Genomic DNA, 24,659 nt, shown 5'->3' with positions numbered 1-24,659 from the left:
CACGTTCTACTTTGCTATTGTAAAATATTATTGTCTTGCTTTTTTCTAATACTTCTCAATATCTTTCATTCATTTCTCTTACTTTCTTTTCACAATATATTTGATTCCTTTCGTACGTCGCCTGCTTTGCAAGAACCTACATTTAAATCTTCTTTTATTTTTGTTTGTTCACTTTTGTTTAATAATAAATGTCATGTTAGTTTGATTACGTTGCTATTAAATTTATCGAGTCTTGTTGACGGCGTCATAGAAATGATTACTTATGGATAACCGCAGAGAAAGACATTGAATAAGTTATAAAGATTGATTATATATATATATTTATACACATATATGCATATATATATACATATATATATATATATATGTGTATATATACACATATATGCATATATATATACATATATATATATATATATATATATATATATATATATATATATATATATATATATATATATATAAATATGTGTGTGTGTGTGTGTCGTGTGCGTACTTCTTATCAGTAAAAATCTCTAAAGCTTCTGTACATATTTCCAATAAACCTTTATAAAGTGTACAGAAATAGATAGTAAACTATTATTAATTTTAATATCTAGTTATTCCAATTTTGAATTCGTCTTTTTTACTATGTTATCATTATGTTTTGTTATTTCTGAACGAGAGATATTATATCAAATTTATATCATTTTTTATCGATGCAGAAGATACTTATTTTTGGAACCATCATAACGATATACCATAGATACCGTGTTTGTCTATGTTCACCTTTTAGATTCTTTTGTTCAAATTTTCCCTATACCTTCAAATCAATGCCCTTGTATTAATGCAATCGTTTCCAAGCACCGGGAAGGCATAACATCTCGGAGTATCAATAAACGAATTATTCACGGCGCATCAATTGTTTTAACAATTATACATTCTGTACGGGGCATCGCTACGAAAACTTTTGATAGTTAAAATTATTCCTTGACCGTTCCACTAAGTTACTTCGGTTGTTAAGTTCTAATAACGGAACTGTATCCTGTTTGATGTATTGGATCTCTCTCTCACGCTTATATTATTCCAAATAATCTATAGATACACCATATTCAAATACATGATAGTAAATTATTGTAGATAATAATTCAGTCAAAGTAAAATTATTCAGTCAAAGCTCATGTATATCGGCTTCCGATGATAATATTAAGAGAATCTAATTGTAATTTTTTTACTGGCCTCCGTTTGTGGGAATGTCTCGTTTACCCGAATATTGGTTTGCAGAAATTTTAAATTTTTTTTAGGTTGCAATTTTTTAATTAATTTTGTCTTTCAAACCAAATTAAATATGTATGTGTATTTACAGTTAATTATTGTAATTTCTTTCACGATTTATGATTTTAAAACTATTGTGGGTTTGTGTAAATCTGGCAGATTCTCACAGTTTAATCACAAAATTGTCTTATGTCAGATTTTAATTTTTAAAAATCACAATGCAATTTATCGCAGCCACAGTTATTATTTTAGTGTACTACACTATATACTAGTGTAGTACACATTATCTATTTATTTATGTAAAACCTTTATTTAAAACACATACACAGGCATATATATACAAATATACGTCTTCATTCCTTAAAGCATTCTTAATAATAACGTCTTTAAACAAAATTTATAGTTAATAAATCATTTTAATCTAGTCCTCGCCTTAACTATAAGCAACATTGAAACTGGAAGGCAGCTCCTTAATAGTATTATAAGATTGAACAGTAAGTTAAATAAAGATTTTTGTTCAGCTTTACCACGTTTTCAGATTAAACTCTACTTGGGCTTTATATTTAGGTAGATCATTCCATTAAATTCTCATAAAATATACTTTTACTGTTTATACTGTTTTGGCATTTTATATTTATGGTAGTAGATGGCATAAATATTATCCAAGGCTATATTTGCCCAGCGCTGGCGGTAGAGGACTGAGACTTGCGATCGTAAGCCACGTATTCGAAATAGCCTTATATTTACGTACAGGAATGCCACTGCTCATAAGGTTCTAAAGGAGTGGTAGCAGCGTCCTCTGCGTACCATAATACCACACTGTGATCACCAATCCGTCTACCAAGCGTGGTGATTATGGTATATCCCCCCATTGATATCATCGGAAGAGATCTTTGACTTGCAGTGGGCTTATATAGGCTGTAACGACGACGAACGATTGTGATCGCGTATAGGCGATATTTAATTTTGTACTATGTTATACGAAACATATGTAACCTATTCCTTTGTTATGTTTTACTATTGGTGTATCTATTTATTTACATAAATAAATAGTTCGTTTAGTTTGAAATCTATTGTTGATATCTATTATTCATATCCTCGCCAATATCGAAGCAATTTATTTATCATATTTTTGTTAGTGTAATTATTTCAGTAAATATGAGGAATAAATGATTGTTAAACCTAAGATTGAGTAACAGAGCCGACGCAGGGGGGTTGGTTTTAGTCAGTAAAAGTCTGACACTGTCTGGGCCCTCCATATGAGGATTTCCCCCCACCGTCTAGAAATTGTAAATTAGAAATATAGGCTCTATGTTAGAGAAATAATGTGAAAAATTAAATTAAAAAAAAACCTACGGTTGAAGGTTTACAGACAATACTTACCTTTGGTCCATTGAGACTAGACTGAGGTCGAGCTTGTGTTTGCTCTTGAACATGACTTCCTTCTGCGGTATTTCTAGAAGACTCGGGGGGCCGAAAGGTGCGCAAATAGCAAACAATGCAAGGGGTGGCTCTTCCGTTTTCTTGTTCTGGCCATGAAGAACTTTGATACGGCCCCGGATGTCGAGTCGCTGTACATAAAAACATTTTATACTTTAAAGCAATGATTCTTAAAGTCCTGGTCGGTCTACCCAGAGATCTTCTCCACTCCACGAGTGTCTATATTTATGTGACAAAAAAGTGAGTGGCCTTCCGTGAATATTTGACTGCTTTCGATGGTGAAGAACTGAACTGACTTTTTGGCTTCCTATACAATAACCAATAAGATTTTATTATAGATATTACATATATATTTGTTGTAATGCAATATTTCATAGGTACATTAACATTTTTGTCGAGTTTTAAGAGATTTGGTAAAAATGTGCTTTTAAGTGGTTCACCGCAAAACAGATTAATTTAGAAAGTAGTCCACGAAAAAAATTCCATGACTTTTTTCTCTGCTTCATACAAAACCTCTTCTAGTCTAATACCCCCTCAATGAAACGTGGTCTCTTACTTCGGGTCCAACTAATAAGTTCACATCCACACAAGTAATGGAGAAGGCTTTGCTCGCAGTTTCTTCAGCAAATCCAAAGAAGAATAATAGTAACCAACTTAGTCTGGCGGATTAATTAGTGAATTGGTAGTGAGCAGACGTGTGGAACAGATAGGCGTTAGGGTCTTCAAGTTTTGGACCATGGACTGGCAATTGCCGCGTAGGTACAAGGATAAATGGCCTTATTTCAGACCGCTTCCAGTTGCTCCTATTGGAAATCTCTGGGGTAGACATAGGTCTACCCCAGGCATGTTCATAGGCATATGCCAAGGCTGGACATAGGTCCAGCAGTGGACATCTTGTAGCTGAAATGATGAATGTTATAAGGTGGTTAAATTTTATTATTACATTTAACAAAATACTTACTAGGAATCCAGAAGTATTATCAAGTAAACATCTAAATCTGACAGTGAAACTTCTTTCTAGAAGATGCGTTCGTTCAGGTCTAAGAACGTCTTGTAAGGTTAGATTGCTTGTTTCCGGTGAAAGGAAGGAGTTCCACAACAGTTGCCTCTGCAACTCCTCCCGGTCCTCAGAGTGGACCAGCTCGTAGACAGATTGGTGGACTATATCTGACTGTGAACGTAAAATTAAAAACTATTATTTAATTCGCTATATTCTATGTATTAGAGGGAAGTAATGTAGCTTTCTTAAGTTAAATTCACACGACTACATTTTTAACAAGTTTTATTTCTAATCAACAATATAATATACTTTCGTTATCAACACCCTTTTGCCATCTAGTATACAAATTTTCAATGCCAGAGCAGTAAGAAATCAAACGGTTTTTCCTGTAAAACATGTCTACAGAAACGACATTATTTTCCGGTCCCCCTAATAGATTTAAAATAATACAGTATTCGAAAATGTAATAGTTATTTTGGATAAAACATTTTTTTTCTTGGAAGTTAGACAGAAGACATTATTAAGGTCATGGAAAGTGGTTGAAAACTGGCCACTTCCAACGATCCTATTGGAAAATTACAACGAAGACCTATATGTAGAAATGGATGTCTTACATTTACAAAATTGAACTATATTTAAAAAAACACTGTAAGAAAAGGACCAATATTTAGCCACTCCCGCACATGCAGTGGTAGTCATGCAACAAAGTGCACCGCCCGCCAGCCCGCTGATAAATGCGTATGCGGCAAACAATGCGAATTACACAACTGCCACCATTATTTCACTCAACACATGTTTCACCCCTCCACGGGGCATCTTTAGGTTCCTCTGGTGCATGTGCGGAAGTGGCTAAATATTGGTCCTTTTCTTACTTAGGATGGACTTCCGCAAGGTAACGCCCGATTCCAATAAAAAACACTGTGTTATTATATGGTCTATTAAAAATAAAATAATTTATAATAATAAACAATATAGAATAAATATAATAAATAATTATTAACTTATTTATGAATAGGGAAGTAATTACATAAATGAGATCTAATTAAATCTCCGTAACGAGATAAACGGTTTGAAATCAACAACATAAAATAATATTTAACATCGTAAAAAGGGCAAGTCATACATGAACCGTAAATCAATAATCATTGATGACCCCAAAAATCAATTCGTGCTCAATCATTAAAGAATTATCTGTAACGAAGATAGACAAGTTAATTTTCGATCCATCGCAAAGTATTAACAACCTTGAACCCCAAGAATAAGGTACATTATCGATTGTAGTTAATATAATATGAATTCTAACACGTCATGTAACAATAGAGTGTGTAAATAATGTAGATAATGCGCTGACAACAAATGATGCAAGTACAAAACTAATTGATAATCAATAGGTACCTCCAGGCACTGTGTTCGACCCCCTGTTTTAGAGGACTGTCATATGAATGAATCATGTGTTTACGAAAGTATATTGTGAACTTTATGTAGACAAAAATGGGGTTCTCTGGAAATGTTGTAATGTGGGTTCAAACATATTGCATTGGCATTAAATGTCAGACGATGATTTGTTGGGTAATTGCTTCGGCTACCCTGCTCTTGGGGGTGAGACATAGTTGCTATAGCGCTTGAGAACGTTTTGTTGATATATTTTTTGTTTTGGCAATTATTTTCTCTTTACAGATGCGTACGCTTAAAACCTTCATAATTTTTTAAAGTATTTTTTACGGTTTAAAACAAACAATTACAATTTTTTTATTAAACTGTTTGTTAGTCTGAACCAAAAACTTGTTATAGTACAAAGTGTGCAGGGATAGTGAACAATAATTGATTTTAATATGCAGTAATCTTAAATTTGAAAACGCTTATCCTTTCTGTATTATGATATTGAATTTTGCATAGGGTGTATCATATATTTGTTAACATAAAATGTGCTTAAATATTAAAAAAAATTGAGATGAATGTAGTTTTATGAACCTACCAATAAAGTTATCAAATAGCCTATAAGTAAGATTAAAAAATTAATTAAATAATATGAGTAAATAAGTAAGATTGGTGTACATTGATTTACAAGATATGAACTGAAACTATCGCTTCATATTGTTCAGAATAAATTTAATGTTATAAGTCTCTTGTTATATTGCTAATATTTATATGTATGTATATATATATATATATATATATATATATATATATATATATATATATATATATATATATAGGTACACATACATCTTTTACAACTTTTAAATCACTCTATTTACCCATGTATGGATAAACTGAATTGTTTTAAATTAATAGAAATAAATGGTATAACATACCAACAAAGGAACATGTGTAAATCATTAACGTGTTTAATCATAAAAGGTGGTCTTCGGAATGAATGGTCAATAAGCACCGAGGAGAATTTCATTATACCACCCCATCGCTTATAACTTTTTACTTGCTTAACAGACCCTAAAACGTAGTCAGATTTAAATTCAAAGCACCACACCAGGTGGTACCGTTATTGATCTATTTCACAATGCAATAGTAATGGTTACGTTTTAGTTTAATCAAATGGATTTGATTCTTGCGTCTAATTTAGTTTATTACTGTTTCTTGCGGCTAATTTAGTTTAGTGCTGTTATAATCTGACTGTTTTAGATATAGATATAGTTTTGGACTTTAATTTACTTATATAACCTTTTTTTCTCCTTCCACTCCTATTTGTGTGGAAACAGGGATTTTATTTTTCTTTTACTAATTTTTCACATTTCAATTTTTATTACCGTACTATTCTTCCATGCATCACATTATCTATCTATCCGTTTTTTCACTCTACAATTCTATCTTTCTCTTCTATTCTACCCCATTAATCCATCATCACTGCAGTTTTGTCTTTTTAATTATAGTTTATCACAGACTTTTGTTTATGAATTCTCTTATAGGTAAATTTATCACAGTTTGTTTAATTACAATTTAATTTATTCCTAATATAATTTTTATTTCTTTTACATTTATTAACATTATTTGTTTGCCTGTTAACCCTTGTTTATATTTATTGCATTTATTTCCATATTACTGCAGAATCAGAGAAAGGATTTCCTTTCTTCTTTTTCAAACAAAATGAAGGTTCTATCTTTTTACCTGTCCGCCATTCGGTTTCGAAACGGAACTCTCCAAAACTTATATATGCTAGATGTGGTCACTTAAAATAACATTTACACGTATTTATTTGTGTTCATTGATTAATGTCACCCTAAAGACGCTCACAGATGTAGGCTTCCCCCAAAGATCGCTATAATGTCTTATTCATTTTTTTTTCTAATATTGATACCGCGTCTACTGGCTCTTGTTCGCTACTCAAGAACCCGCCCCGCTCATTCCAATATCCGACGAGCAATTCTACTAAGTCGGTGATGTAGGCTTTTTAGTGAATTTCCCCATTTCTGTTTCGATCTAGCAGAGAATTTCCGAACATAGCCATCTTCATTGCTCTCTGCTGTGACCGTGAAAATTCTTATAAGACCTATCATAAATGACCACGTATTGGATTTATTGGTGTGGAAATTAAAAACAAGACAGTAAAAGGTTTAAAGCAGTGTGAATATCGAAAAAAAAAATCTTGAAATAGGACTCGTAGAAGTCTTAAATGATACAGGATGATTGGTTATAGATTTTAAAGATTAAAATGGGTAAATGTATTGCCCAGTAATCAACAAAAAGCTTTAAGGCTTTTTATCTATTATTTCAAACACCATGTACAATGTGTTCACTCTGAAGTATTTCAGATTAATTATTTTTTCTATTGTAATGCCAATAGCATATTCAAGGATAGATCATCATTTATTCCTATGTCCCCAAGATGGTGCAGAGGGCGTCCACAGTACGTCGCCATCCCGAGTGGTCTTGAGCCTCGCGCTTTACTTCGTTCCACGTCATTCCAACTGCCTTCACTTCTGCAGTGATCGTCCGCCGCCAGGTTTGCTTTGGGCGGCTACGTCTTCGCTTTCCTTAAGTATTGCATTGTAAGGCTTGCCTCGGTATGTGATCAAAAGACAGAGACAGATAGATATATCAATTCTAACTTGGTCAATGCTTTTTCTTATTTTATCTTTATGCTATTTACTATTTCTGAAACCATTGTCGAATTGAGTATACCATACACTAGTTAACAGATAATGCTATATATTCATTCAGCTTTTACATATGTAACCAATTACCCTATATAAATAAAAAAAAATTTGATTCGGTTTATTTGACGGATTCTTACAATCGATAATAGGATAAATAGATTGAGAATCACGAGGTTTGTAGTGAAATAAGTGGATGCAACTTGAGCATCTGTGGGGCCATTACGTGCGAAGTGAGGCGCGTGCCGCGGCAGGAAGTAACGAGTACCCGGCTCGATTTAATGATTTCGAAATCGATTTGTTTAATCGCCAGTTACCCCTGCGGCTAACCAATTATATCGTATCAACAGATGCGTAAATAGGCATAAAACTCGACTTATAACTTCTATGAATACTTCTATATATGAAGCAAAAATATTTATGATAATTTTTATGCCCAAAATAAGACGTTTGAGAATGAATTGTTATAATGAAATGTTTAATTAAAAAAAATTGTTATTAAAACCATCACAAAAATAATTAACAACGTTTTGAATTTCTTGTTAGTTCCTCTCAATAGGTGGTGGTGTTGGTAAAGTCAACTTATTTTTATGCTGACGATTATATATGATTGTAATGATCTTATATAATACAGTAATTATGACTTTGACTAACGAATATTTTCAATGAATTCTGTGCTACATTTTATAAATACACTTTAGATTTTATACTAACTATATGCTTAATTCAAACTGGCATTTCTGTCGTTTAATAATCTTTGTCGATTACAATGTTCAGGTAACCAAATTATTCGGCTATAGCTGGCAGTATACAAAACAAAGGCGGCCTACGAGCAGGGGTTGGAATAAAATTTATATACGATTGTTTTCGTCTGAAAGTTTTATAGCGAGGGGTCGGATTTGTGTAGAAATTGGGGTTTTTACCTCTGACAGTAATATTTCATCGTGACTTTATTAGCTGTAATGCGAAGGGAAATAATCGCGGGCGACTTTTAATATATGCGCCTCGTTGAGAGCGAGAAATATATGTCTCGAAGAAAAACAGTCGAATTAGTAATTTCTTTTGAAAGAATGTGCTATATCGGCAATGCCTTATTATTGTAATTTCGTTGATTATAACACACTTTCAATACAGCACCATATATATATATATATAAACTCCCTTTAAATTTTGTCGTAATAAAGGACTCTAATCGGACAGGATTCGCAGGACATTTAACAAAACCCCAAAGTTTACTTTACGCACGCTTTATTGACACAATTTTCAAGACAAAACATGACAGCTGTCAATTTTGACATCCGTCAAAATAATTTATAGGATTTGGAATCAACAAGGTTGCATTATTTTACAGTAAAATATAATCATTTGAGACTTAAGACTTCCGCTACGGAACATAGGTTTCAACATAGATTTCCAAGCACCTGGAGGAAGCGGTCTGTCTTTTGTTTACCTTTTGCATAAAAATATTAAAAAAAAAAACATTTCAAGTTAGACTCAGTTCATACTCTATCAGACAGAGAAGCCCATAAAAAAATTTAGGTTATGTTAGTAAAAGTTTATTAATCTACAAAATTCAAATATAAATTTTAAATTAATCTTATTACTAATTCTGCGGTAGATACACACTGACGCACAGTGGTACAAAAGAGGTCAATCATACTGGTCAGTGATCATTATTGGATACGTAGATTTTAGGCCAAATTTTGCGACCTTTCAAGTGGTACAAATGCCACTTGAGATGTTCAACTGGTAGAGCGCAGAGGGCGCCTATTTCTTATTGGACGCTTCAGCTTGAGTTGCTACATGTCATAGTTTCAACGAATTAAAAGCCCTTCGAGTACTTAGATCGCTTTGACATGTGATGAACGAATTGACTAGACTTTTTGCCCCCTTCGAGAGAACTTTTTGAGCTATCTTTCGCCTGTGTTAACCGTTTAATATTTCGACCCAAGAGTGCCCGGAAGAGCACTACCTCATCATCGTCGAACTGCTATTACCTTGTTAATATTACTACAACTTCTGAAAGCGTTAACGCTAGAAGAAGATGAGGCGGAAGCAACCATAAAAAATTATATCTAGTGTGATCTGGGGTAGGCATTCTTTGTCAAAACTAGAATTATATAAAGCTTCCTTGTGATGATTCTTTACCTTAATCTAAGAAAAGCTCACAAACTAAGTTTTTTATTTTAATAATTTTTACAACATCCTTAACACAATGGTAAAGCAATACATTCACATGCTTTATTATTGCACAAAAAATAATACATTGTAATGAGATTTTAATAAGTTTTGTTAAACAAAATTTTATATTTACTCCACAACCTTCACACACGTACCATATGGAGTTAATTATTTAATAAAGCATGGAGATCTTTATGATATTTATATCTAGAATGATCTAGAATGGTATGGAGCCGACAATGATTCCAATGAGTTCGGTAGGTTTTCGATTGGCCACTTAAAACCTCTTTATATTTTTATTTGTTTTAAATATTTTTTATATTGACAGTTTATTTCGCTAGGAGTTCTACATGAGCTTTTGTTTCGAGCAGTCTATTGTTATGCTTCGTTTTACTGTTACCAAGTTTTGTGAAATTATAATTAAATTACAACCAGTATTTTAATTTATTTAAATCGTTTGTAATGTTTCACACACTCGCCAATACGTGCGAATCTTTTAATGCTGTCGCACCATCCTGAAACTCGAATACATGTCTATGTCTTAGTATATCGCGATGTCTGAACTTGCTGCAAAAAGGGCTCGAAGTTTGTGTAGTGGTTCTGGCTAATCACCTCCAATGCTCTGCTTCAAACGCAGCGACGTGTAAATGCCAGCCGGCGACATGCGAGCGGTTTAAAAGATTCTAGAATAAACATTACTTCCATATACGTACGCCCTTATTAGATGTCATTGTTTCGATCATGCCTTTAGATAGACAATAATAAACAAGTTATTATTTTTTACATTGAATTATTTACAGGAAGATACTTTAATACGTATGTTTTATTTATAACATGTTACTAACAATGATTTTTTTGTAAACATTTCTTTGTTTGATTTAATTGTACTAGCGTGACGTCTTATACCATAAAATAACCAGACGATGGTATTAACTATACAACCGTGGTAACTCCAACTCTCACTTTATCACACTATTTAATAGTGTAACTAACTGACAGACTACAACCGCTTCGCTGTACAATAACCTATTTTATATTTAAATATTCCAGGAGATACAGGTTTAAATATATAAATAAACAAGGTTATTTATTGAGAACACCGGATTTATGTAATTTTTTTTACACAAGGCTCTAAAAGATTTAAATGAATAAATTTTATGAACAATAGATACTGACCGTTGCAGCCATTAATAGACGAAAAAAAATGTACATGTACGTGTGTGTGTGTGAGTGTGTGTGGTCAAGGTATTGTACGCTGTACACAGATTATAATATTAAATAAATGATGTGAAAATGCGGACATGTCTCTCATAAATAAAATATCTTTTAAACAATGTATAAAATATAATTACTATTGACCGTTTAACTTTTGACAGTTCGCTCTGAATGAATCTTTGAAGTACGCGCGTTTGACAATGCACTTTATTTTTTTTTTGTTCAATTAATAGCTGCAACGGTCAGTATCTATTTTTCAAAAATTATTTTATTTTTCTCTTATATATACTAAGTATATTTAATGATAAGAATTACTTAATCATCAATCCTACGATATTTATGTTAATTTTCAAATACAAGATGTTACAATACGAATTTCCCGTCATGTATATGCAATAGTTCTTGTATGATACATTATATTACATATTCGCGTTCGTGTGTATTCTCTTACTCGAATGCAGTTTATTGAATTTTTTTGAATTCGAAAATGGAAGAAAATGTTTCGTCCGTGACTGGAATTATTTTTTGCCCACAAGTGAAACCTCTTCGTGGAACAAAGAGAAATAAACGCTATCAAAGAGTCCATAACTGGTTGGAAAAATGTTAACGCTATTTTTAGCGGTCATATTCCCAGCGATAAGCCGATAAAAAAAAAAACCTTTCGATAAACGGAGGGTAGTTTAATGAAAGTTAAGCTCGTTTTAAGTACACTTATCGCGGTAATTAATATTTTTATGGCGCCGACGGTGACGGTGAACGGTGGATAGCGACGTATATTTCGTTGATTAATACCGCACGCTGTCATTTATTTGGGAAATTGGGTCATTTTTTCAACTTAACCAAATGTTATAATTAATTAAAAGAAAAAAAATACGTAACACGCGTGTTAGATGGGGTAATGCGTTCCGAATTTGAACGCGTGTTTTATAATTTTTAATTCTTTTCTTTTTTTGTTAGTAAATTATTATTATAGCCAGCTCTAATAGCTTGGTTTTGTAGGTATTCTTAATATTGTGTTGGTAATTTAGATTTCTTTATTTCATTATAATTAGTGTAATTACGTCTGATTTATATTTCTCCTACATAAGGTCCTTCCCATAAATGTTTATTAGGGATTTTAAGATTAATAAAAATTATATATTAAAAACAAAACTTACATATAGGGTGGATTAATGATGTTTTTAGTACAAAATTATACGGGGAACGATATTTTAAAATTGATATTCGCCTTCGTTTTTATAATTTACAACAGATCTTGATTTTCTGTTATCTTAGCAAAATCGAAAGATTTTACAATGGGGAGATACGTCATTTTAGCTATATGACGTAACGAAAAAGCAGCCTGCTTCGAGCGTATATATAACACAAAAAGATCTTACTAAACTTCTACGGAATTGTCTTGATAAAATTACTTAAATATTTTTACACCCTCGGGAATAGTTGTCCGTTGTGGTGATGCATGTCAACGTGTTAGCTTATCGCGGAGGTGTTATTCGATGTGCGTCGTTCTTAAAGACGTATCCCAAGTCAAACACAGGGGTTATCTTCTCGTTTAAAGCATGCCTTCGGGTTTCGTGTACATTAGTCGATTAGTGTATTTTCACATACCTGATGGAATCCGAGGTAGCTTTCGATGCTGTGCGTAGCGAAGAATACCTCACCCTCGCACGTCAGGATCATCAGAAAACCGTTGAGTGCCTGGAACAGTTTCAATGATTATATTCATTTTCTGATTGAGCAATAATATGAAGCCGGTACGGGATATTTTTGCGAAAGTACTAGAACATTCTTTCGGTGTTGGACGGTGACTTTTTTTAATCATCATCATCATCATAATTTTAGTCGTCTTTGTTGTACACAGGCCTCTGCCATTCTTGATTTAATTGCCGTCTTATTGGAATGGTGGAAGCAACCTATATCAAGTGTTTATTGACGACTTCAACAAGATCATCTTGGACGTTCTCCACTACATTTGCCGGTCTTTGATCTCTACCCCAGAATATTAAGGACCCAGGGACTATCTTATACATGCATATGTATTTATATATATATACACACATATATATATATATATGTGTATATGTATATATATATATATATATATATATATATATATATATATACACACACCATATAGATACATATAAACAGAGACTTTGCTGATAATGTCTGAATATCATTTGGCTGGGCCCTAACCCATTCTAAGGGATGTCTTTGTGTCTCCAACGCTTAAAGTATCGATTGGTCGATGTCATACTGCATTGCTTCTTCGCGACTTTTTTTGTCAAAAACTCGACTCATGTCGTACTGCAACCACCGTATTTGCCTGATTTGACTCCGTGCAGCTTCTGGCTAATACCGGGAGGCCATTTGGAACATGACCGAGGAGATAAAAGCCGTATCTAACAAGATCTTGAAGGGATATCGGAAAAAAAAATTATTCCTAATGTTTTGAGGACTGGAAAAAGCGTACGCTAAAATAAATTTTATCGGACGGGGATGAAATTGATTTGAAAGAATAAATAAATAATTTACATTTTTTAAATAAATTGACATTACTTTTGGATCATGGTATTATGTTTATGAACTTACTTTAAATGTAAGAATAGAAAATAATACAACAAATAATTTTTATTACGTTTATTTTTTAAATTTATTAAATTTTGGAACTTGTAACGGGAATCTTATAGATCGTAATTTTTAACTATATTCTTTATTTCAAAAACTATAACAAAAGATAATACCACAGTGTTAAGGATTATTAGCCCGCAAAACGTTTGTTAAAATTATCATAAACATTCAGTTTGTTTTCTAAACTAATAATGCTTTCGGAATCTTTGTAGATTTATTAAATTTTAGAAGATGTCTAAATAACTGAGTTATTAATATGATTATAGTTCCTGAGAAGTTGGTGTCTTTTTTTCAATGTCAGTTTTTTCTTGACATAAGAGATTATTTTAAATAATTTAAAGTGGTAATTAATATAAATAAACGAATATAGCTAGTGTGCTAAACAAGTTCCGAACGGTACACGAAGTGTAAAGATTTCGGAACAAAATAAAACAGAAGTTGTTTTTCGGTAGTTACCTTAAAATTTCCCAAGAAGCAAGTGACACGCCGCTGAGTTACGACGCAACTTGCTCGTAATACATAAAGGAACTGTTTCCATTGTCATACGGCAAATTACTGAATATTTTTGAAACAAACTAAATTTGCAAATCCAAATTTTGCAAAATAAGCAAGCTCTAATAACTTTCCTTTCGACAAAGGACCTATTTTCTCCATTTTTCTATCAAAAAAAATCTCTACAAAGTATGTTTGATACCAAAAAAATATCAAAATTGCCGAAAGATATTTTCCTATTTTTGATACGCGTCAAAAACTATAAAAAGACATTTTACTTTGTGTATCTTATTTAAATATTTGATATTATTCTTATTTAAATATTTGATATATAATATTTGTACAGTACCAGGCGATAATTATTGCACATCGACCTTTGGAAAGAGACAATCGGTTAAATTCGGCTTCGTAGAGCGTTATCTCTGTTGCACTAAATACAACGACTGACAAAACGTCACATAGGTAGTGTGGGACAGAGATAGTGCTCTACGAAGCCGAAATTAGCCGATTGTCTCTTTTCAAAGGTCGATGTGCAATATTTATCACCGGGTTCTGTAAACTAATACTATAAATGAAGATTTGTTATTGCCTGTTAGTTTTACTACGCTATATCTATATATATGGCTGCAGGCTGATTATGAAATATGCTGATATGCAGGTTGATTGGGTACAACTATAAAATCTTTAATGTGGTAAATTTATACCTCATTGGATGTAAATTAATGTATCATACAACATATTCAAAAATCAAAAGTTTCTGAATAAACAAATAACCTAAATGGTGTTCGTTATATAGTAAGAAAAAGCGTTTTTCATAACTTAGGTGCCGGTCTCGCGCCGGCGCGAGATGAGTACCATTCAATTTATAAGAGTCAGTACGTCGCCGGGAACGCGAGAAGTAACATGCTTACGTGTTTACAATGTACATTACCTTATATATGCAAGTATCGTATGCAATAAGTACTTATTTAATAACATTTTAATCATTTTTAAACAAATTAACAATAAAGAAAGTTTGCTTCTAACTGACTCCCATATTCATGACACTGGCAGTGAAGCTGTTAAAATTCAAATTCTTCTTTTCAGCCTAAAGATATCCACTGCAAGGCACGGGCCTTATTTCTTAGTGTCGTCGATTTACCCACACAGCGTCCACCGACTCCTGGTCGCTACATGACCGCACCATTCAGATACAAGAGCTATCAGTTGCACGAATAATTTGTTCAGCCCACAATTGCAAATTAAAATTAATTACTAAATCTATGTCTGAAGATTTTGTACTGCTAGAAGAAAAAATCCTGTCATATATCAAAGTGATTCTTTATACAGAGTGATAGTAAACAGGTGTTAAAGTTTACAAGCTTTTTTTGACAAAAGATATGTATATTTATTCCTTTTAAATATTTTACAACAATAAACAATCACCCTGTACATAACTTACACATGTTTTCTTGTATATAAATAAATAGTTAACATGAATCCGATTTAAATGATAAAAAGTCAGTTGCTTTTATCGTGTCGCAACACAACGGAAACGTACAGAGAGCCGAGTCGAAATCGTGAAATATTAAGTACAGGTCTGTTCCCTGGTTTTATTTATGGCTTTTGCGCTAGCTATTGATTTATTGTTCGACGATCCGATTTAATTTATCTTCTTAGTGCAATAGTTGTAAAAAAAAAGATACTTGACTTAAGCGAATTATGGAACGTACCGTTTATATTCTATATTTATTATCTATATATTTTTTTTCTGACATTAGCGCTGGCAATTTGACAAGTTGAATGACAGATGTCAAATTAAAAAATATTTGTGACATTATATTTAATTATGAAATATTGTGTATAAACATCTAAATAAATTGGCAATATATTTTATATATCATAGCATTTAATGTGACAAAAAATTTGATTTGTTCATTTTAGTCCATAGATGCCTCCAGCATGGCGTAGGCTTCAAAGGAATCAATGGGGGAATATACCATAATCACTACACTTAGCAGGGGGATTGAAGAACACAGTGTAGTATTATGGTATATTCTGTGGAAACTTGTTTTTGAAAAGTGGCATTACAATTAATTAATGCAGAAAGTGTACTTTACAAAGAAAATATTCGATAATTTCTAAAAAAAAAATATTTTAAAGTTTTATATACGATTATGTAGAGTGAAAAAGATATATAGCATACACAAACATTCGGCTAATCCTTAGCTTTTTCAATGTATCAGAAATGTCGGCTGGCTCCTTGCCTACTTTGTACAGTGCAATTACTGCAATGCTATTCTCTTTTGTACCCCACACCATTTTCAAAAAAAAAAACATACAATAATGGCGTAAAAGAAGTCTTTTTCCTTATCGTAGAAGCTAATGTTGGAAATTCAAATGCATTTTTTAATGTATATAAATAGCTAGTAACAGAATTTATGGCGAGAAAAGGTATATAACTGTACTCCGGGAATCGAATCTGCGACCTACGATCGTTGTCACAGTTCTCTACCGCTGAGCTACCACTACTCAATAAATAACGCAATGATATTATAATAAGGAAAATCATTTTCAGAATCCTAATTACTGCATAATAAAATTATTATAATTTACTATCTATCCCTGCAGATTTTGTACTGCAAGGAGTTATTACCTGTCGCATTCCAACATTTTATTGATATTTCTTTCACACCTTTACTAGCTACTTCTTATCACTCTCTAGATTGTAAAACAAAGTTCTTTTTGACAACCATTTTGCAGTTTGCGTTTTACGTCATTATATTTATTTGAATAATGGCAATATATGTACAGAACTTGCATGAACGTAGCTATTTTAACTGCTGATACATTACCTGTAAGAACATCTCGCCGTCCGGCATGACGTGGTCGTAGTGGGCGTGATCCCGACGGTGGGCGTGGAGGTCCTCTTTGTCCTTGTGCATGACCACTGCAACAAACATAGGCAAGATTAAAATAGTATTATGGCTGAAGTATGTTGTGTTAAAAAAAATGTTTTTCTTCGTCGTTTCAGCACATAAAAGCCAATTTCAAGGCATATGCCTCCCCTAAAGATATTTATGGGGGGGATATACTATAATCGCTACTCGTGGCAGGCTTGGCGATTGTAGTTGAGTATTTTAGTACACAGAAGACGCTGCTGTCCATCTTTTGAAAACTTATTTGTGTACAGTAGCAATCCCATATAATTAAGGCACAAAGTGTAAATTATATAACATTGGTTCCGAGAATCAAACCCATGACCTACAATCGAAAGTCGCACTTCTCTACCGCTGGACTACCACTGCTCATATATTATTATAATAATACTTAAAATAATAAAAAACTAATCATCTATTTTCGATACGATTTTTGAACGTTGTATACCAGGAGCACATAATCGAACAAGATATGTCAAACTGAGAAATAGATCACTGGTAGAGTGTTCTTATAACTGTGAAACGTCTTGTTTAATATTCCTCAGTATCTAAAGACGAAAGTCTACGACCAATGTGTTACCAGTGATGATGGTACAGAAACTTGGTTCATCACTTCTAGTACATTCGGGATTTATATCGAATTTAGAATGAGAATATCGGATAGTGTTCTTATAACTAAATTATTAAAAAATAATGTATATTTTTCTGTTTGATTGTAATGTTTTAACTGTCGTTGTAGACACGATCACTGTCTTAGAACTAAATAAATTAAATATTCATCAATATTTTTATTAAGTACACGTTAAAGGATTTCTCTTAGATAAGAAGATTCGTAGAACTAGCTGCCAGCTCTCCAGCATCTTGGTAGGAATCTTAATTGGTCATGGTTTTTTTTAACAAACATCTATTTATATTAGGTGTTTTTTTTTATTTTTCAAGGTCCTCGCTATTACGGGCCTTTCGTAACTGATTTATAGATTAGGGACTTTTTTATTTTCTTTTCATTAATTTTTTCGCATTTTATTTTATTTCTGCGCTCTTCTTGCATGCATCATAAGATCATTCATTCTTTTCCCTGCTTTCTACGTTTCGTCTGTCTCACGGTTCATTCCATTTTCCCTATTTTCCAATACCTTTCATCCATCGCCTCGTTCCTTAGTTTTTTATAAATTTGATTTTTAGTTAATTATACTTTATACTTTTATGTACATATTTTTATTCCTTACATATATTTTTATTTTATTTACAATTTTCTTACTTTTAACTTTTGTTTCTATTTATTATACATGCAGCAATTCTCTTACAAAGCCTAGGGAATTCAGGACGTGTCTCTTCTTCCCTGATAAACGAGGCCATTGAATCCTTGCTAATCTTAATGCCTAACCGGCATTCGGAGTCCACACGGAGTCCTCCAAACGTGGGACAGTGGGCTACAAGGTAGACCACGGTCTTGTCCACGCCCGGTTCACAGAAGCACGAGGTATCCTCCTTGAGCTTGAACCTGTGAAGGTACTCAGAGAACCTCTCGTGCCCCGTGTATATTAGGAGTTGCAGATCAATGGCGTGCCCGGAAGAGGACGAGAATGCTGTCCACGTATTACTTCGGTTTACGGGAGTAGCACTCTCCAGGGCTAAGTATCTTGGATCTCCGAGATCGCTGGCGATATAAAGGATCTACTAGGATTTCTCTAGAAGTTAGGTTGACTTGAGTGAAGCTGACCCAACTCCTCAAGACAAGACAAGACAGCCCGAAATAGCCTAGAGCTTTGGTACATTGTAATGACAACGGGTAGGTCACATAGCGTGCAGAACTGACGGTCGTTGGTGAATTATATTTATGAAGTGGAGATCACAAACCAGCAGGCGCTGCGTAAGATGTCCACCCGTATTGTGAATAGATGACCTTGATGAGGTAGTTCCAAAACGGTTCAACCAGTCCTTGTGGTTATCTATTGGAGGTTTATTTTCAGATATTTTACTGTTGAAAATAAATATATCAGTAAAAGGATTTTTAATTTTTAAACCATTTGTAGCGTCTTATTGATAACATTTATCGCTAAGTCAATGACCACTTTTTAGATTATTTTGTTACGTGTAATAATTACATTCTTGGAGGTTATTCGTTCTAACGTCTCTACAAACTTTTGTTTTAAAACTAGATGTTATCATTTTAAATTCTCTGTTCATTTTATTTGAGGTTTATTTTCTCTGTTTTTAACTTGTATATTCAAGATTTCATTGCATGCAACCTCAACTGTTTTACTACGCGTTTAAAATATATATTTTCACGACAATGGTTTTTCACCGCTATTTTTGAATTAAATAATACCTACAATATTCTATCGTGGTAAGCTAGTAAATAGTTTTTGAAAAATAAACGGAGTTACAAATTTATGCGATAAATGTAAAATATTGAAAGTCAGACATCTATTTATTCAGTAATTTTATTACTATCTCGACAGGCTTTGTACTTACATACACGCATTGTTTGCCGCATGCGCATTTATCACTGGGCGGGCGGTGCACTTTGTTGCACGACTACCACTGCATGTGCGGAAGTGGCTAAATATTGGTCCTTTTCTTACTTATAACTTATTAAAACTGTCGCATTTGCAGCTGCTATTAATTACGCAGCAGGTCTTCATTACGCAGCAGGTCTTCATAACGCAGCAGGACCTCATTACGCAGCAGGTATTCATAACGTAGCAGGTATTCATAACGTAGCAGGTATTCATAACGCAGTAGGTCTTCATAACGCAGCAGGTCTTCATTACGCAGCAGGTCTTCATTACGCAGCAGGTCTTTATTATGCAGCAGGTCTTTATTACGCAGCAGGTCTTTATTACGCAGCAGGTCTTTATTACGCAGCAGGTCTCTATAACGCAGCAGGTCTTCATTACGCAGCAGGTATTAAATACGCAGCAGATCTTTATTACGCAGCAGGTCTTCTTTGCCCAGAAGGTCTTCATTACATAGAAGGTCTTCATAACGCATCAGGTCTTTATTACCCAGCTGGTATGTATTACGCAGCAGGTCTTTAGTGCGTATGCGTAGAGTCCATCCTAAATTCGACAAAATAATAATCCGAATGTCTATGTAAGTTTATATGAATGTATAGTATTAAAACATGACTTTCAAGTCGCAACAATGTTTGACTTCAATGCAATGGACGCGTAATTACAATATGTTTCGATGTTCCGTGGAATTACAACAATAATTTTAAAAGCTGAACAGATATGGAATATTTTATCGGAACGAAGTCTGTATTAAAAATGTTTGAATGCACTATATTTAAGGTTTGGCATTTTTTTTAAAATACATATCACTCCGTGCATTAACAATAAAAGGTGAAGGTATTTTTATCTATTTATTCCCTTTAGCCTGTTTTCTCTGGAGTGTATACGGATTTGTTAACTTTAAAAAAAAAAATATTTTTGTCGTTATAATTGATTTTTATCCTCTATATAAATAATTAACATTGTAATAACCAGTCCACATCTTTTTATGTCCTGCTTAGTTTGAAAAAAAATTAAAAAAATTACCTTACAGAGTTTAGAATAACTTCATTACACATGTAGGTAATGTATTCTGCAGTTGTTTCTTAAGGGCTTATGATATTGTACACTCATAATAAAATCACTTTAAATATGAACGTTATGCGTATTGCTATAGAGTTTATAGTACGTTGCGTAAATCAATTCGTATTGCGAATAGGCGTGTTTCATAACATGACAAATCAAATCTCGAATAGGGAAGCTGTGTGGGGTGGATTGATTTCAAAGAAAAATCATTTCTATGTAGTCTGTTTAAAGTTTAATTTCGTTTAATCTGTACTCTTAGGTAATTTTGATTTCATGTCGCAGATTAAGTATGTATGTACAGCTCCCTATAGAAATATTTACAAATATATTGAAATATTCAACTGGTCAATAGCTGCGATAGGAATACGAAAGGTAACCAGTTTCGAGTAGTAGTCTGAACTCCAATATCTATTTTTGACTACTTTCTTTTTTACTACATTTTCATTGGAAGATAGTAATAGAATATGACTTAATTAAAGAATAATTAGTTTTAAAGTGCAATAGACTTTTTTGCTTTTAAATTACTGTATCTATAATGACCAATTGTAACTACATCTTATAACAAAGGACATGTACAAGCTTTTGAAATACAAAATAAGGTGCAGTGCAAAAGTTAGAAATGTTTGCAGTAATTGTACTTATGTTTCGCGCAGAGATCGAATCAGAAACGAGGAGATGTGCGGAAGAATCGACGTCACTGTAGTCAAAGAATTGCTCATCTGAAATGGCAGTGGGGCACTTTGCTCGTGCATCCAATGGACGTTGGGGCCGAAAGGTTCTCGAGTGGCAAACAAGAGCTGGTATACGCGGCGTGGGTAGATCCACCACTTGGTGGTCAGACATAGGTCACAGGAAGTCGCTGAGGCGAGCAGCTCAGGACCTATCAACCAGGCGATCCTTGGGGGAGGCCTATGCCTTCCAATAGTACGTATTGAATTTCGAATGTATTCGTGTATATATTCGTGTATATTTATATATATATATGTGTATATTATCTATGTGTATATGTGTATATTATATATATTGTGCGTTTAAATTATATTCGTTTTATACTTAAGACACATGAATTTTTACTTTTTTGTTTCGTTTCTCGTTCTTTAGTTTGTTTTTTTTTTTAATTTCAACTATTTTTTTAGTTCCGGGATATATCTCTAAATTAACAAACAATGAATATATTTTTGTGAAATATATTTTTCCGTGCTTTCTTAAGGAATATATCTACCGTGTAAAAAAAGAGTTGCTTGCTTGCTTGGTTTCAGTTGAAGCCCTGGAGCTTTTACAGCTTCATCGGAACTGAGTTCGCAAAGCGAAAGGGTTCGTGAACTTAAAAATAAATCAAGCTGGACAAACGCATTCCAATAATACGATGACGTTTGCACGTAGTAAACCATTCTACCAGAGTAGAGCTGTGTAGTGTTGATGTTGTGTATGCGGCTTGGGAAGGCAGCTTGGACTACAGGCGAGCCAAGGAAGGATCCAGGTCCAACCTCGATTCGCCCACACTGTTCGCGGCTTGAGCGGGTGGCCGCACTCTAAGAACGAGTATTGTGGCAAAAAGAGTTGGGTTTATTCTAAATTCATGATTGACGAAGTCTAAAAAATAAATAATTTGTTGATGTCTTCTACCACAAACATTCTTTTACTTCGAGAATTTAACGGGAATCACGATAATTATAGTTCCATCGCTATTATTGTTCACAAAATAAAAAAAAACCAAAGGTAAATTCGCGGTAATCTAATAAAAACAGAAACAAACGGACGCGCAGTATGCCCGCGCCGGTCGGCCAATTACTTCACCTGGCCGTGTGATGCGACATGTGGCCGCTAGTGACGTGCCGCTATCGACAGATGTCATTATCGATACGCGATCCGAATAATCGACAATTATCTTCGAAGACATTTAATCGGAATAACCGTGCGTGTTTTCAAATGAAATAACTTGATAACGAAATGAAAAAGGAAGCTATTGTTTGAATTATATCGATTAAATAAAATCGATTAATTTGTAATGATATTTTCTATAAATGTGTTAATACTTCTAACCTAATTGGTAAGCTTAAAGTTTTTCAAATAACCTCGGAAAGGGCTATGTTCGATATATCTCTACGACATCCAATTAAGAATTAATAGATCCATAGATGTACTAAATTAACATCCATAGCCTAGCGGATTCGTAAGTTGAATGGGCAATGGGCAGACTACACAACGCGCAGAACAAATGGCCGAAGATTCTGAGTGAAGACTAGAAGACGCAACTTGGGTATTCCGCAGGAAGAGGACATTGTTAAAATCATCGGAAGTCTTTGGATGCAGACTGACTCCAACCATTCCTATTATAAATTTATGAGGGAGGTTTATATCTAGCAGTGGACTCTAATTATGATGTAGGAGGAGGAGGAATAAAGAAATATGTATTATAAAAAAATCACTAAAAATTTCAGTACATAAATACTAGAAACATGAAATCGAATGGTATAAAAACGCATTATATATAAATGTACCGCGTTATACATGGATTAATGTAAAACAAGTTAACATTTCAATCCCATTACTATCAACCCAATCTTAACAAGTTTGCAATTTTATAAGAATCGAAGGTGTTTGTCAATTTAAAAGAGCAGACAAAAGGCATAGATAATTTTATTATTGCTATTTGAGCATCCAATTAAAAATGATCGTAACTAGTTATAAATGTGAACAGGTGGCGATAAATTTCAACCGGTTGTCTTATACGAATATTCGTTTTTATTTACGGTGGCAGAAATTATTTTTTTAAAGTTCGATTTATAGTTTTGCAAGTATCAAGAATCAAGATAACGGTCGGCAATCGGCACGATTTATCGATAACGCGCATAGATACATCACTAATCGAAGGCGAGGCGGTCTTATCACCCATTATGATCATTATGCCCCCGCCTGTAGTGGATCAATTGTTTTTGATAGTAAAAATGTTAGCTATATAGCTTAATGTCATTGGAGATAGCTATACAGTTTAATGGATCCGGAGAAGAAGCTAGGTTTATAAAAAAAAAGTACATATTTCTTTTTAATCGCTTCTTCATTGCTAAAATCGTCGAACACGTTGTCGGAATTAAATCACAACAATACAGAGTTAAAATTTAAATATTTCAGACAATATAATAACTATATACACCTATCCCCCGATTTACACGGTAAATACGTTTCTAAGAAAAACGTGTAAATCGAAAATTAAAAATTTTCAAGTCAAAACCTAACCTAACCGTAATTTTGCTATTTAACAGTTGTGATTTTTTTCAATATTTTTAAGTATACACAGTAATAAAAATAAAATGCATTGACAAGTTAAAATATTTAATATATTACGGAAACACTGTTTTTTTTTATTTAATTGCAATACATTAAACAGTAGAACAAAAAATAAAACCAAAGGTGTTTTATTATCCTTTATCACTGTGAAAAATTTCTTTCATTCTTTTTTTCGGAATCGAAGGTTCAAATTCACTTTCATCACTAGAAGTTATTTGTGCCGATTCGATGTTTGATGCAGAAATATTTACATTATGAGAGATAGTAATAAAATCGGTTATTAAAACAAAAAAAAAACTTATATAGGAAATCGTGTAAAAGCGAAAACGTGTAAAATAAGTACCGTGTAAATCGGAGAATAGGTATATAATCTATGCATTTGACAGTTCACTATGAACATCGCGCGTCTGACAGTTCGCATTGAACTTCACACCCTTGACAGTTTGTTTTAAACTTCACGCGTTTCACAAGTTAGGAACTTCAATTTTTTAGTGTCAATCCATGAACAAAGTGAATAGTTAGGAATGTATTACATTGATTTATTTTTTCT

General features: G+C 33.2%; 1 protein-coding gene across 1 annotated transcript in view; it reads right to left on the bottom strand.

Moving 5' to 3' along the window:
- Positions 1-24,659, bottom strand: part of ss (spineless) — a 96,222-nt gene that overhangs the window by 3,387 nt on the left and 68,176 nt on the right. Inside the window, exons 2-5 of the mRNA XM_068763629.1 lie at positions 17,157-17,251; positions 12,808-12,897; positions 3,656-3,865; positions 2,638-2,825 (exon numbers count right to left, since the gene is read on the bottom strand). Coding sequence (XP_068619730.1) covers positions 2,638-2,825; positions 3,656-3,865; positions 12,808-12,897; positions 17,157-17,246 — 578 coding nt within the window. The 5' untranslated portion in view covers positions 17,247-17,251. The remainder of the gene's footprint in view (positions 1-2,637; positions 2,826-3,655; positions 3,866-12,807; positions 12,898-17,156; positions 17,252-24,659) is intronic.

This window comes from Battus philenor, unplaced genomic scaffold (genome assembly GCF_028537555.1).
Source record: "Battus philenor isolate CCGP_79_NKW_IND1 unplaced genomic scaffold, ilBatPhil1.0.hap1 SCAF_18, whole genome shotgun sequence".
Classification (NCBI taxonomy): Eukaryota; Metazoa; Arthropoda; class Insecta; order Lepidoptera; family Papilionidae; genus Battus; species Battus philenor.
Note: the sequence above shows the minus strand (reverse complement) of the source record. Positions and strands in the feature narration are given on the sequence as shown.